The sequence below is a fragment of the Setaria italica genome, chromosome VIII (assembly GCF_000263155.2).
Source record: "Setaria italica strain Yugu1 chromosome VIII, Setaria_italica_v2.0, whole genome shotgun sequence".
NCBI classification, from domain to species: Eukaryota; Viridiplantae; Streptophyta; class Magnoliopsida; order Poales; family Poaceae; genus Setaria; species Setaria italica.
In genome coordinates this window covers 27925220-27937199 of record NC_028457.1, presented here as the reverse complement: position 1 = coordinate 27937199, position 11980 = coordinate 27925220, and the positions used below count along the sequence as shown (strand labels likewise).

Below are 11980 nucleotides of genomic sequence, written 5' to 3'. Positions count from 1 at the left end.
CACATGCGACAATTAAAGGGTTTCTTTGCCGAGTGTCTAACCTAGGACACTCGGCAAAAAAATTTTAAAGAAATTTAAAAAATATCCAACAGTTTCAAAATAATACCAAATTTTCACACGAAACAATATATGTTCTCTACTGACTATACAAAAAGTTTTGTAGTCAAACCAAACTCGACCGTTAGTTCGACTCTAAATCTTATCGAATCCTTCTCAAAGTTACTATTCCTCTTCTGAGATACTTCGATTTGTAATCATCGTACATGATGAAATGTACAAAACCTTCTCAATTTATTCCACAGCCTCCACGTATTATATCATCACATCATGACAAATCTCTTGATTTTCAGACTTTGCTTGTTTTTTTACAATTTAAAAATAGTACTTCCACACGTTCATGGTCGTGTTTCCTAAACAAGATGTTCGAAATTTCTTTTCATTTCATGGGTCAGGTCTCAAATTGGGCCAAATAACATGAATATCATTTTTCTACTCATTTTGTTCCATAATTTGAATCACTTGCAGTTCAAATTTGACTTATACCAAAAATTTCCTTGAAATGCAATTAATTAAATAAATATAGCAAATAAATCTAAAAATATACCAAATTTTAACATGGAGTACCACATGTTGTATGTGGGGAGCAGAAAAAATTTCAAGGTGAAAAGAGGAAAAAAATTATTTTTTTGCTGAGTGTCAAAATAACACTCGGCAAAGATGGGGTTTGCCAAGTGTTTTTTTTATGACACTCGGCAAAGCCCCGATTTGCCGAGTGTTTTTAGCTTGGCACTCGGCAAAGAGCTTGTTTGCCGAGTGTTCGAAAAAAAACACTCGGCAAAGAAAAAACACTCGGCAATTTTTAGCTTTCCTGTAGTGATCCAATAAAATGATTAAAATTATCCACTTGCTGTAGAGAATTGCAATAGCGTACTTAGCGGTGGCGCTTTGCGAAATATGGCTACGAGGTGGTGCAAGTGACATTGGAGCTGGTGGCTATGCGTTGATCAGAAGATACCGTCATCAGCTGTAAGCATGCTACAACTTTAACAGACACTTCAAATAGAAAAGTAGCAGCTAGTGGTGGGTTAATTAGATAATCTAATTAGTTCTGTATTTACATTGCATCACCGTGTATTCCTTTCCCTTATTTTTCAAAGGTTTGTGGGTTTGGTTCTCACGGTCACCTACATGACGGTTTTGTATGGCATGTATGTGCCAGACTGGGAATATGAGGTCATATATCCAGACACCACTTTTAAGCATTTTAAGGTAATTACATTAATACATGTGGTCAAATTTATTTGGCATTCTTTTTTATGGAAAATTCCTGCTGGATATTAATTACTTTCTGTTTATGAGTTTTTATTTTGCTGCGTCCAGGTGAAATGTGGGGTGAGGGGTGATATAGGGCCTGGCTGCAATGCTGTGGGCATGATTGATCGACGTGTTATTGGAATCCAACATCTCTATACACACCCCGTTTACCTCAAGACAGCGGTATGCAAAAAAATGCAGTTGATGAAATGTGTGCTAGAAGACAACTTTATTATGCATATTTGAAACTTGGCTCTTGAAGTTTGAACCTGGATTTTCTAAAATGCACACATCAAATAGTAGTGTTTTTTATTCTATGAGTATATTACAGCTACTATTGATGAACTTACAGTCTATCATTTATACTTTTTTTTGAAGCAATGTAGCATCAACTCCCCACGAAATGGGCCACTTCCACCAGACGGTCCGACATGGTGTGAAGCTCCCTTTGAACCTGAAGGCCTCCTCAGGTAATTAGTGGCTTACACTAGCTTAATTTCTGAATGACTTACTTGACTGCTAAACTATGTATGTTTTTGCCATTTGTAGTTCCCTGATGGCAATTGTGACCTGCTTGATCGGGCTCCAAATTGGGCATGTCATTGTGCACTTCAAGGTACCTATACAGAAGTAAATGTTGCTTCTTCATTTTTTTCTCTTTCAATCGGAGTTTGTGCAATTCCTTGATAAGTATGTAATTGTGGTCAGTGTTCTGTATGTTTAACATAACTTACAATTGCTGTTTTTTTCTTGAAATTTTGTTACTGCAGGAGCATGGCGAGAGAATAGTGCGGTGGTCGATTCCATCACTAAGCTTGCTGATTCTTGGCTTCTTGCTTGACTTGTTTGGTAATGAAATGATTAGTTAGCTAAGTACTTTGCTGTCATAATAATAATTGTGTTGTACGGTGGGCACATCTCACCCTAGGGTACAATGATATCCAGCACCTAGCATGTGCTGCCGAAAAAGACACCCTAAACTACTGAACATGAAGAATGTTACTGACGCTTTACTAAATCAGGTTCTGTAATGGGCCTTCAGTAGTCAACGTCAACACTACCAACTAAAATTTTGTTTCAGTAGTTTAACACCGTGTAGTATGCTTATCATCTTCATTTGGGTTATTCACATGCAGGCTTGCACTTGAACAAGTCGTTATATAGTCTGAGCTACACCTGCCTCACCACGGGCACCGCGGGTCTCTTCTTTGCAGGAATCTATTTGCTGGTTGGTGACACTTTTCTTGTTTTTTTTTCTAAAAGCACATGAGCTCTGCCGTTCATTTGATAAATTATTGAAATATTGATACCTGAGTAACTAATTAAACCAAGCCAGTTGAAGGACAAGTATATCCAAAATGTTTCAACATCATTTTGTTTCCACTATGTTCATGTGTGAATGAACCAATGGGTTTTCGAAAAGTACGTCCCCTGTTCCATTAACAATTTAACATAATAGAAGATACGCAGTTACGCCAACTAGGACGAATGGTTTGCGCTACATGGATTCGTGATGTCACCGACATGGTATATGCTTCCAGGTGGATGTTTATGGTTACAAGAAGCCGCTTTTCCCAATGGAGTGGGTGGGAAAGCATGCTCTCATCATATTTGCTCTAGTGGCATGCAACATCGCCCCAATCCTGGTGCATGGCTTCTATTGGAGGGAACCACAGAACAACATTGTAAGACATATGACCATGTTTGGTTTGTTTCTTCCCTTTCATCATATTCCAAATCATGAAGTATACTAGTGTTTTAACTTATTAAATACTGGTGGCATTTGTGTTTGGACAGTTGAAATTTATAGGAATCGGAGGCTGACTGCATGTCTTCTCAGTGACGTTCAAGATTTAGAGAGAACAATAACACAGCATAGAGCACCAGCTTTCTGAAACAGTCAGTGCTACCCGCATGCTGTAACACACGCCTGTAGCAGGAGCGTCTTAGAATTTTGGGACCCTATGCTAAGTTTAGAATTGGTCCAATGCACGCGGAAATTTCAACTAGCAAATATGACATAGTCAATTATATGCACTATATTGTGAGTTGCTTTATTCTTTTCATATTTATTTTGTACCAGTTTAGAATCGGGGGTTTGAAGTCCTTTTTCCATAATTCCAAACCTTCAATTGTAACAAACTCAACAAGGCACACAAAAAGATCAAAAAAAACATCATCAACAAAATGAAATAAGCAACATTCAACACATCATATCTTCAAGAAAATCAAAACAAAACCAACTCAACCAAATCACCAATATGCATGGCGCAGCACGCAAGCAAATGAATGCAAAAGCTGCACGGCAATTGTCACATCGGAGCCGGCGCCGTAGACGAGCTGCCACTGCCGTTGTTCTGGTAGAATTGCAGCACGCTGTAGACGGTCTGCATGATGGTCATGACGAGGAGGAAGATGGCGGCGGCGAGGGAGAGGAACGCCCATGGGCTCCGGAAGTAGGTGTGGATGAGGTTGGCGCGCCACATGTTCCACGGCTTCCGGCAGTAGGCGTTCACCTCCCGGTGCACAGCGTCGAGCGCGCTGTCCGTCTCGAGCACCACGTCCTTGGAGATGCTGTTGAACAGCTTCGCCACTGCCTTGTCGCTGCCGACGGCGTTCTGGATGATGCCCCTGGAGCTCAGCAGCGCCACGTCCTTGGCGGAGTCGATGATGTTGTCCATGAAGAAGACGTAAGCCGTGACGTCGTTGCCGGCGCCGACGTGCAGCCGCTCGAACGCCATCATGTTGAGGAACATGTACTCAGTGGAGTCGTCCACCGTCACTGCCGGCATGCTCAGCACGCCGTGCCGGAAGCGGATGTCGTGGAGGCTCGCCGAGTGGCTCTTCTTGAACCGGATCCCGGCCTCGTACAGCTCCACCGCCGACCGGATGATGTCCGCCTCCGGCACGTCGCGCGAGCTCCAGTGCGGCGCCTGGTAATGGCCGTAGAGCATGTTCCGGCGGTGCACGTCGAGCGCGTGGAGACCCGGAGTGGCACCGGGCGGCGGAAGCCGCGGCGACGGGGACAGGAACCTCAGCACCATCCTGTTGATGACATCGCCATTCTACGTGCACATGCAAAAGGGTTCAATGGTTCTAGTTCAGTTGCAAGACCAAAAAGCAGTGCTTGACAGCTTTTTCACGTGAAGAAGCTTTGGGATTCGAAATACGAAAAAATTTGGATACCACCGAAATGAATGATTTTCTGAAATTTTGAAGAATTTGGACTGGGATTTAGGACTTGACCGATCAATGAATATAATTCATTTTAAATGAAATTTTGCTAGACTGTGATGAAAATTTAGGAATTGAACACTCTAGAGAAGATGGCAGGGGAGAACTAGCTAGGGAGATATGGTGAGGAGCTAAGGAAGAAGACATGTTGTTCATTGTTAGAAAAAAACGAACCGGGCTGCTGATTATATTAAAAAGTAGAAGTAAATCCAGACTGGGTAATAAAAAAAACTACCACATCAACTACTCTCACAAAGGGGAGACATATCAACTACTCTCACAAAGGGGAGACATATTAAGTTTTATTAACGTCTTTATACCTAGGGGAGTACGTACGTGGGCTGGTATAAATCTTAACAATGGTGGAAAAATTCAACTTTGGTTAATTTGTTTTGACCAATTCGACTTCATTTCAGTCCTCAGTGAAATGGGGAGATTCCACTAAATTCATCCATTTCAAACTGAATCCCAGAACCCAGTGAACTAGTGGCAACAAATGAACTAATGCATAAGTGTCTCAATAAGTTACTACTCTTCTGAAACATGTAAAATTTTCCCAATCCCGACAGAAATTGATCTGTGCTGTGTGAAACTGTTGTAAGGTTCACATGATACATTTCTACGTTGCAGAAAAGAATGAAGTGGTCTCTCTAAAAGCAAGTGTGATGCCATGTGAAAAGAAGAGAAGTCAAGATCCAAGGTGCTATACATCTTGCTTTGCTTTTGCTTTCTTTGGCATCGATGCCTTGACAAAGCCAAGCATAAAGAGAACAGTGCTAAAAATAGAAGAAATTTACGTTATCCGCCTGCTTGATCCTATGCTTAGCTTGTTGCACTTGACGTTCTAAAAACAATGAGCAGAGAATCAAATAATTTACCGTAAGCTTGTCAGTCTCGACGGCGACGAGCCTCTCCAGCAGGAGCAGCGGCAGCTGGTTCTCGAGCATGAGCATGTCGCGGCGGATGTAGGGCACCATGTAGAGCACCCCATGGTGGCTGAAGATGGGGTCGTTGGGCGCGTAGTCCCCGGTATTACTCTTCCCGACCACGTCGAGGCTGGCGGCCCTCATCACCTCCAGCAGGAAGCACCCGTCCACGATCATCATCTCCAGGAACCTCTCCCTCCCGTCACCTTCCCTCCACTCGGCGCCGAGGTCAAGGTACGCGCTCGCCAGCTGCTCGGCGACCTCCTCCACGGCGGCGGCGAACTTCTCCAGCGGCCGCTTGGCCCGGCGCAGCAGGTGCCGCAGCGCCCGGCGCTTGTGCTCCTCCATGGGGACCAGCTCGGGGTCGCCGTGGTGGAAGGGGCCCAGCGACACCACCTGGGGGCGGTACGCCTTGGGCTTCAGGTCCTTGATGCACGCCGGCACGCGGTAGATGCAGTGGCGCTGCCACCGCGACACCTCCACCGACGCGTCGGCCTCATCCAGCTTCTTCTCCACGTCCACCACCCATACCCTCCTGCCGCCACCGGCCGCCGCCATTGATCCGACGAGCAATTCGTATAGAAGATGCCTAAGCTAACTTGTGATTCGACTGCTATAGCTACTCATCTAGACTTTCATGAAGGGAAGCTAGACACTAACGTTGGCAATAGAAACCTAGATTTATATAGCCATGTATATGTGTTCAAGCTATCGGCGTTGCAAAATAGCCACATAGGCGTATCGGGTAGCTAGCTTGCGTTGCATGCCACCTCTTGCGTGCTAAGTGCAGGGAAAGAGGCCACTGTCATGTGAATGCATATGGCTACTAAATGAGTTCTAAACATTGCAATTAATGTGTCGTGATAGGTGTTAAATTAAAAAGAGGCTAATCACATTATACTACTATAACTTTGCCATGGTCACTGAGAGCTGCACGCTTTATTTTACAGCTAGCTGACATCAAGGTCATCAGCGTGACTTAGTTTACCATGTTCAGGTACAGGTTTTACAATATATAAACAGATCAAGATGCTAGTAGTGTGACTTAGTTTAATATGTCAACCTGAATGGTTAGCTGGCTGGGATACCAGTGAGGAAGCGAGGAATATGTAAAAGGCGGCCTGCTGGCCGTCGTGGATGGGTGGTAAGAGGATTGACTAGAGGGCAGGAGAGGTATCTTGATCATCGCTCTCTGTAGTTTTCCATCATGCATTGAGAAGGAGGAATCAAGAAACGAAGCTCCAAGTACAAGTGACTCACGTGAGACATATATATGTGGTCTGCCGTCCACACAGAAAAAGTTCCGCGTACCGGAACTAAACCTGGACCTGGTTGGTCCCCGCGGAAAATTCGAACGGGTCGAGCAGGATGTAGTCAGCCCTTTTTGGCAAAAGTTAAGTAAATTTTGTCAAAATTTCCAAAAGTTTCACATATTTTGCATTTCAGGATGCATGGTTTCAGTTCACAGATTTGAAATTTATTTGAATTTTTTTTGTTAATGGTGAAAGGGCTGAAATTTCTTTAGCCAGTTTTACTGGCCAGCAGCGATTTTTAAGTATGCAACAAAACAAATCCAATCGGTTCAGCATGCATGATATTACCTCTGATTGGAAGTACATGGCATATAGTTTTGGTAGTTAGAATTCTATCATTTTAACTATTAATATATATTCCCTCAGTTTCAAATTATAGTTCACTTTACTGTTGTCCTATGTCAAACTTTCTAAATGAGAGGAATTGGTGGCTGCAACGAAGCTTCTGGTGATACATAATGCATAACTATTATAGGAATGCTTGCGTGAGACAATCCGGCCCCAATTGATCCGTGCTGACATGTATTTTTGAAATAAGATTTTTTTTGTTGTATTTACCACCCTTTAGCCACAAAAGCATTGTCTCTTGTTGGGTTGGGTGCAACACATTAAATTATGACTGTCAATATATTTTGTTTAAATAGAACATCTAAAATTCTATAGCTTAATTTTCCTTAATAAGTATGTAAGGAAAATGGCCTAAGACTATTGTTTGTCATTTTGGTGATTGGGTGACAACATAGTCTAATTCACTACGACTAATATGTTGGTGAGGATGTACTTTTTTATAGGTGTTTGTAGGTTCCAAGGATGAATTTCAAGCCATCAAAATTTTAGTAAAAAGAGAGCATGAATACCATATAAATACCATTTCTTTTCTGACAGGGATGAAAGGTTAGGGATCGCAAAGCTAATTTTGCAGTTTCAAACCTCACATGGTGGGGCCCACTAGATTTCAATTGTCTAGTTTCTTTTCTTTTCCACCTTCTCTCTCCGGTTAAACGGTCCATTCCCCTTCTCTTTTTTCCAAGGCTTTCCTCTTCTCTCTCAATCTGACAGTGGAGCTCCGCATGGTGGAGCTTAGCGCGGGGCGGAGCCTGACCCCAGCGCAGCATGCCTGGAGCTGCATTTCCGCGGGTCCAGCAACGGCGGGGCACGGCGAACTCCCTTGAGCGGTACTGGAGCAGCACCGCGAGCACCCCACACAGGAGCAGGTGTTAACGAGGCTGTCGTAGGCGGATCCGGGCTGCACCGGAGCGATGTCGGCTCTAGCGAGCTCCTAGGGAGGGAGCAGCGGTGGCCCCGGTGAGCTCCCATGAAGGGAGCGACGAGCGAGATCTACCCGATCTGCTAGCCAGACGACATGTCTTTCCTCATGTTTCTTATTTTTTATTCTACAAATTTTTATTCTCATTTTTTCCTTCTAAAGTTTTGCTTCAAATTCTTTGTTCTCCATTTTTACCTGAGACCTTTTGTTTTTGTGTTTTTCATTTTTTCTTTTTTGAAATTTTTTCTATAATTTTTCCTTCCAAAGCTTTTGCCTATAACTTTTTTTTTTCTGTTCAAACATTTTTCTTCTAAATTTTTTTTATGAAAAAAATTTAGTTACTTTTTCACAAAAGTTTGTTTCCAATTTTTTGAATTGAATATTTCTAACATTTTTTTTGAAAACTTTGGTATGTACTTCAATTTTTTGTTCTTGAAAGTTTGCTCTCAAAAACATTTTTTTTTTGGAAAATGTATTATTCCAATATTTTTTTGGTAAATTTTTTTCCCAATTTTATTATTTGTTTGATTAATCGTGTGGGGATCTAGAGCTAGGGATTAGGAAGATACACACGTGAGGCGGGTTAGCATGCGCTAAGCGAGGTGTGGATAAAAAGGGAATGGGTGCTCGAGCAGGATACAAAAGCGGAAAGAACAATGTGTCGAAGATCGACCAAACGGAGGCTTCCATCCAGTCGTCTGTAAATTTGCTATTCCCTGTTGGGGTTGAGCGTTAAAAACAACTTTATTTCAGTTTTGATCAATAGCACCACTCTTTTCCAAATTCAGAATCCTCGGTTCAACAACTCAAACAAGGCAAATGGAATCGAAAACATTACGCAGCACAAGGCAACTCAAGAAAATCAAGGCACAAAAGTGCAAAACAAAGTCAAACAGATATTCCATGTACATAGAGCCGGGACGCTTGCATGTAGATGAATGCAAAAGCTGCGCTGCAAGATCACATTGGAGCCGGTGCCGCTGGAGAGCTGTTGTTGGCTTGGTCCTGCTGGTAGTATGGCAGCACAGTGTAGACGGTCTGCATGATGGTCATGACGAGGAGGAAGACGGCGGCGGCGAGGGACATGAACGCCCAAGGGCTCCGGAAGTAGGTGTGGATCAAGTTGGCACGCCACATGTTCCATGGCTTCCCGCAGTAGGCGTTCACCTGCCGGTGAACAGCGTCCAGCGCGCTCTCCGGCTCGAGGACGACGTCCTTGGAGATGCTGTTGAACAGCTGCGCCACCGCCTTGTCGCTGCCGACGGCGTTCTGGATGATGCCGCTGGTGCTCAGCAGCGCCACGTCCTTGGCGGAGTCGATGATGTTGTCCATGAAGAAGACGTACGCCGTGACGTCGTTTCCGGCGCCGACGTGCAGCCGCTCGAACGCCATCATGTTGAGGAACATGTACTCGGTGGAGTCGTCCACCGTCACTGCCGGCATTCTCAGCACGCCGTGCCGGAAGCGGATGTCGTGGAGGCTCGCCGAGTGGCTCTTCTTGAACCGGATCCCGGCCTCGTACAGCTCCACCGCCGACCGGATGATGTCCGCCTCCGCCACCACGTCCTTCGGGTCCCGTGTGGCCTGGTACGGGCCATAGAGCATGCTCCGGCGGCACACGTCGAGCGGGTGGAGCCCAAGACTGGTGCCGGCCGGTGGCTGCCGGGACGACGGGGACATGAACTTTAGCACCATCCTGTTGATCACGTCGTCGTTCTGCGTGGTGGCACCCGTAATCCATGCAGATTGAAGTATTTTAATTGGTTAGTTTGAGTTCATTTATGCGAATAATAGGATAATTCAATATTTGCTCTCATGTCATTGTAAGTTTAATATGACACGTTAGAAATGAATCAAAATGCCGTTGGAAACTTTGATTACACTACTAAAATTAATTACTCTTCGTGTGTGAACTATATTACGTACTCCCTACTACGCTCCAAATTATAAGTTGTTTTAGCTTTTATAGATTTATAAATATAATTATTATGCATCTAGACATATACTAGACACGCATAATAATATTTGTGAAGCTAGGAAAACCAAAATGACCTATAATTTGGAACAGAGGAAGTATAATGTAGTGGAGACATAATTACAATCCAAACAAAGCTGATCTTAGGAGAGAATGACTTGTGATGTAAAACGGAAGAACTCGAGACAAAACACTGCTAAAAATGAGATAAATACAGCAATGCCATTTTGCTTCGAAACTATTTTTCAAGAGAAAATTTAGCCATACCTTTTCCAAAAGTTCAATTAATTAAATATTCAGCGAGATACCGATGATAAAACGACTACATGCAACCAAAAAACGACACTTACTCGTGACCGGTGGGTTTGGCATCGTATGACAGACGGGTAAGGTAGTAAATCATTTACCGGGGGATTGCCACCCTCGACGGCGACGAGCTTCTGCAGCAGGAGCAACGGCAGCTGGTTCTCGAGCATGAGCATATCCCGGCGGATGTAGGGCACCATGTAGAGCACCCCATGATGACTAAAGATCGGGTCGTTGGGCGCGTAGTCCCCGGTGTTCTTCCCGTCGCGGCCGGCGGCCCTCATCACCTCCAGCAGGAAGCACCCGTCGACGATCATCATCTCCAGGAACTTCTCCCTCCTCCCCTCCTCGCCGCGCCACTGGTCGCCTAGGTCCATGTACGCGCTCTCCAGCTGCTCGGCGACCTCCTCCACGGCGGCGGCGAACGCCTCCAGCGGCCGCCTGGCCCGCCGGAGCAGGTGCCGCAGCGCGCGCTGCTTGTGCTCCTCCATGGGCTGGAGCTCCTTGTCGCCGTGGTGGAAGGGGCCCAGCGACACCACCTGCGGCCGGTACGCCTTGGGCTTGAGGTCCTTGATGCACGCCGGCACGCGGTAGATGCTGTGGCGCTGCCACAGGTAGACCTCCAACGACGCGTCGGCCTCTTCCAGCGTCTTCTCCACGTCCACCACCCACGCTCTACTGCTCGCGGCGGCGGCAGCCATGGATCCGGTGAAAGGTAGCAGATTGTATGTCGGAGTAGAGAGAGAGAGTTGATTGCTCGATGGTTAGCTAATAATCTTAATAGTCTAGAACTCTAGTCTTTTTTTTTGAGATCGTCTAGAACTCTATTCTTGATATATAGGCATATGCATGCGGTTACTTGCGTTGCATGCCACGGCGCGCGTGCTCGGTGTCCGGAAAAGAGGTCACTGTCATGTGCATACAGGACTAGTCCCTGTCGCTCTGAACTACTCATGTCTAACATAAGACTCAAATTGGAATTACGGTCACGGCAGTCGGCACAATGATAATCTGAACTGTCCACTATGTGACATGTCGCGATCATTACAGTCCTTAAGTAAATCTACTTAGACCGTCTGCGAAGAGCAAGGGTGAATTTTTTTTTTCAGAAGGAGGCATATCATGGTCACTGCGAGCTCCCTGCATGTTTTTACATCTGAAAGCTGACCAGCGAGAATTCAGAAGAATGATAGTCATTTATTACCGCATTTGCAGGCTTTAATTTACGTGAAAAGATCAAGATTCTATAGTACGGCAAGATTGAGTGTAATGTAATCTATAAACTACTATGCGAGAAGGTGGATGAGGTGCACTCCTGATTGGGGTTTCGTTCTAGCTGTCCGGAGCACTGAGGAAGCGAGGAATATGTAACGGCCTAATAGGCAAGCCTGTTTGGCGTCGTTGGGAATGGTGTGAGCATGTAGGATAAAGTTGAGTGCTAAGGGGATAGAGTAGATAGCAGGGGAGGTATCTCGATGATTGCTCTCTTTGGCTTTCCAGGATGTAGGATAGGAAGGAAAATCAAGAAAGGAACCTCCTGTTGCACGTGAATCCTGTGCTAGCTACATTGATCTGTCATCCATTGGAAACATGAACATCGATGGAAACCGGGTTTACATGCTGGGCAGTGAAAATGTCAATCCTG

General features: G+C 44.8%; 2 protein-coding genes across 4 annotated transcripts in view; one reads left to right on the top strand and one right to left on the bottom strand.

Annotated features, from left to right (window-relative positions):
* LOC101771836 (heparan-alpha-glucosaminide N-acetyltransferase) overlaps window positions 1-3382 on the top strand; it is a 6411-nt gene extending 3029 nt beyond the window's left edge. The window contains exons 5-13 of the mRNA XM_004979362.3: window positions 914-1026; window positions 1158-1269; window positions 1381-1497; window positions 1693-1784; window positions 1864-1930; window positions 2085-2163; window positions 2451-2542; window positions 2856-2999; window positions 3112-3382. Of these exons, the coding sequence (XP_004979419.1) occupies window positions 914-1026; window positions 1158-1269; window positions 1381-1497; window positions 1693-1784; window positions 1864-1930; window positions 2085-2163; window positions 2451-2542; window positions 2856-2999; window positions 3112-3138 (843 nt within the window). The 3' untranslated portion in view covers window positions 3139-3382. The remainder of the gene's footprint in view (window positions 1-913; window positions 1027-1157; window positions 1270-1380; window positions 1498-1692; window positions 1785-1863; window positions 1931-2084; window positions 2164-2450; window positions 2543-2855; window positions 3000-3111) is intronic.
* A 98-nt stretch (window positions 3383-3480) lies between these two features.
* On the bottom strand, window positions 3481-11229 carry LOC101771438 (UPF0481 protein At3g47200). Of its 3 annotated transcripts, XM_022829341.1 has the most exons (3): window positions 10437-11229; window positions 9606-9770; window positions 3481-4214 (listed from the first exon to the last, which is right to left on the bottom strand). In XM_022829341.1, exons 1-3 carry the CDS (start codon window positions 11034-11036, stop codon window positions 3627-3629), a joined length of 1353 nt encoding a protein of 450 aa, XP_022685076.1. In that variant the 5' UTR covers window positions 11037-11229; the 3' UTR covers window positions 3481-3626. The 3 variants fall into 3 exon arrangements, with proteins under 3 accessions (XP_022685076.1, XP_004979420.1, XP_004979417.1); XM_004979363.4 differs by lacking the exons at window positions 9606-9770; window positions 10437-11229 and adding an exon at window positions 5427-6184 and having other exon boundaries at window positions 3481-4379; XM_004979360.2 differs by lacking the exon at window positions 3481-4214 and having other exon boundaries at window positions 8780-9770; window positions 10437-11221.
* Between the last annotated feature and the right edge of the window lie 751 nt (window positions 11230-11980).

Excerpts from the sequence above, each read along its gene's own strand:
- LOC101771438 (XM_004979363.4), bottom strand. The coding sequence starts at position 6,032 with ATGGCGGCGGCCGGTGGCGGCAGGAGGGTATGGGTGGTGGACGTGGAG. Across the intron at positions 4,380-5,426 it reads TCGAGACTGACAAGCTTACG|AATGGCGATGTCATCAACAG; the intron begins GTAAATTATTTG and ends ATGTGCACGTAG.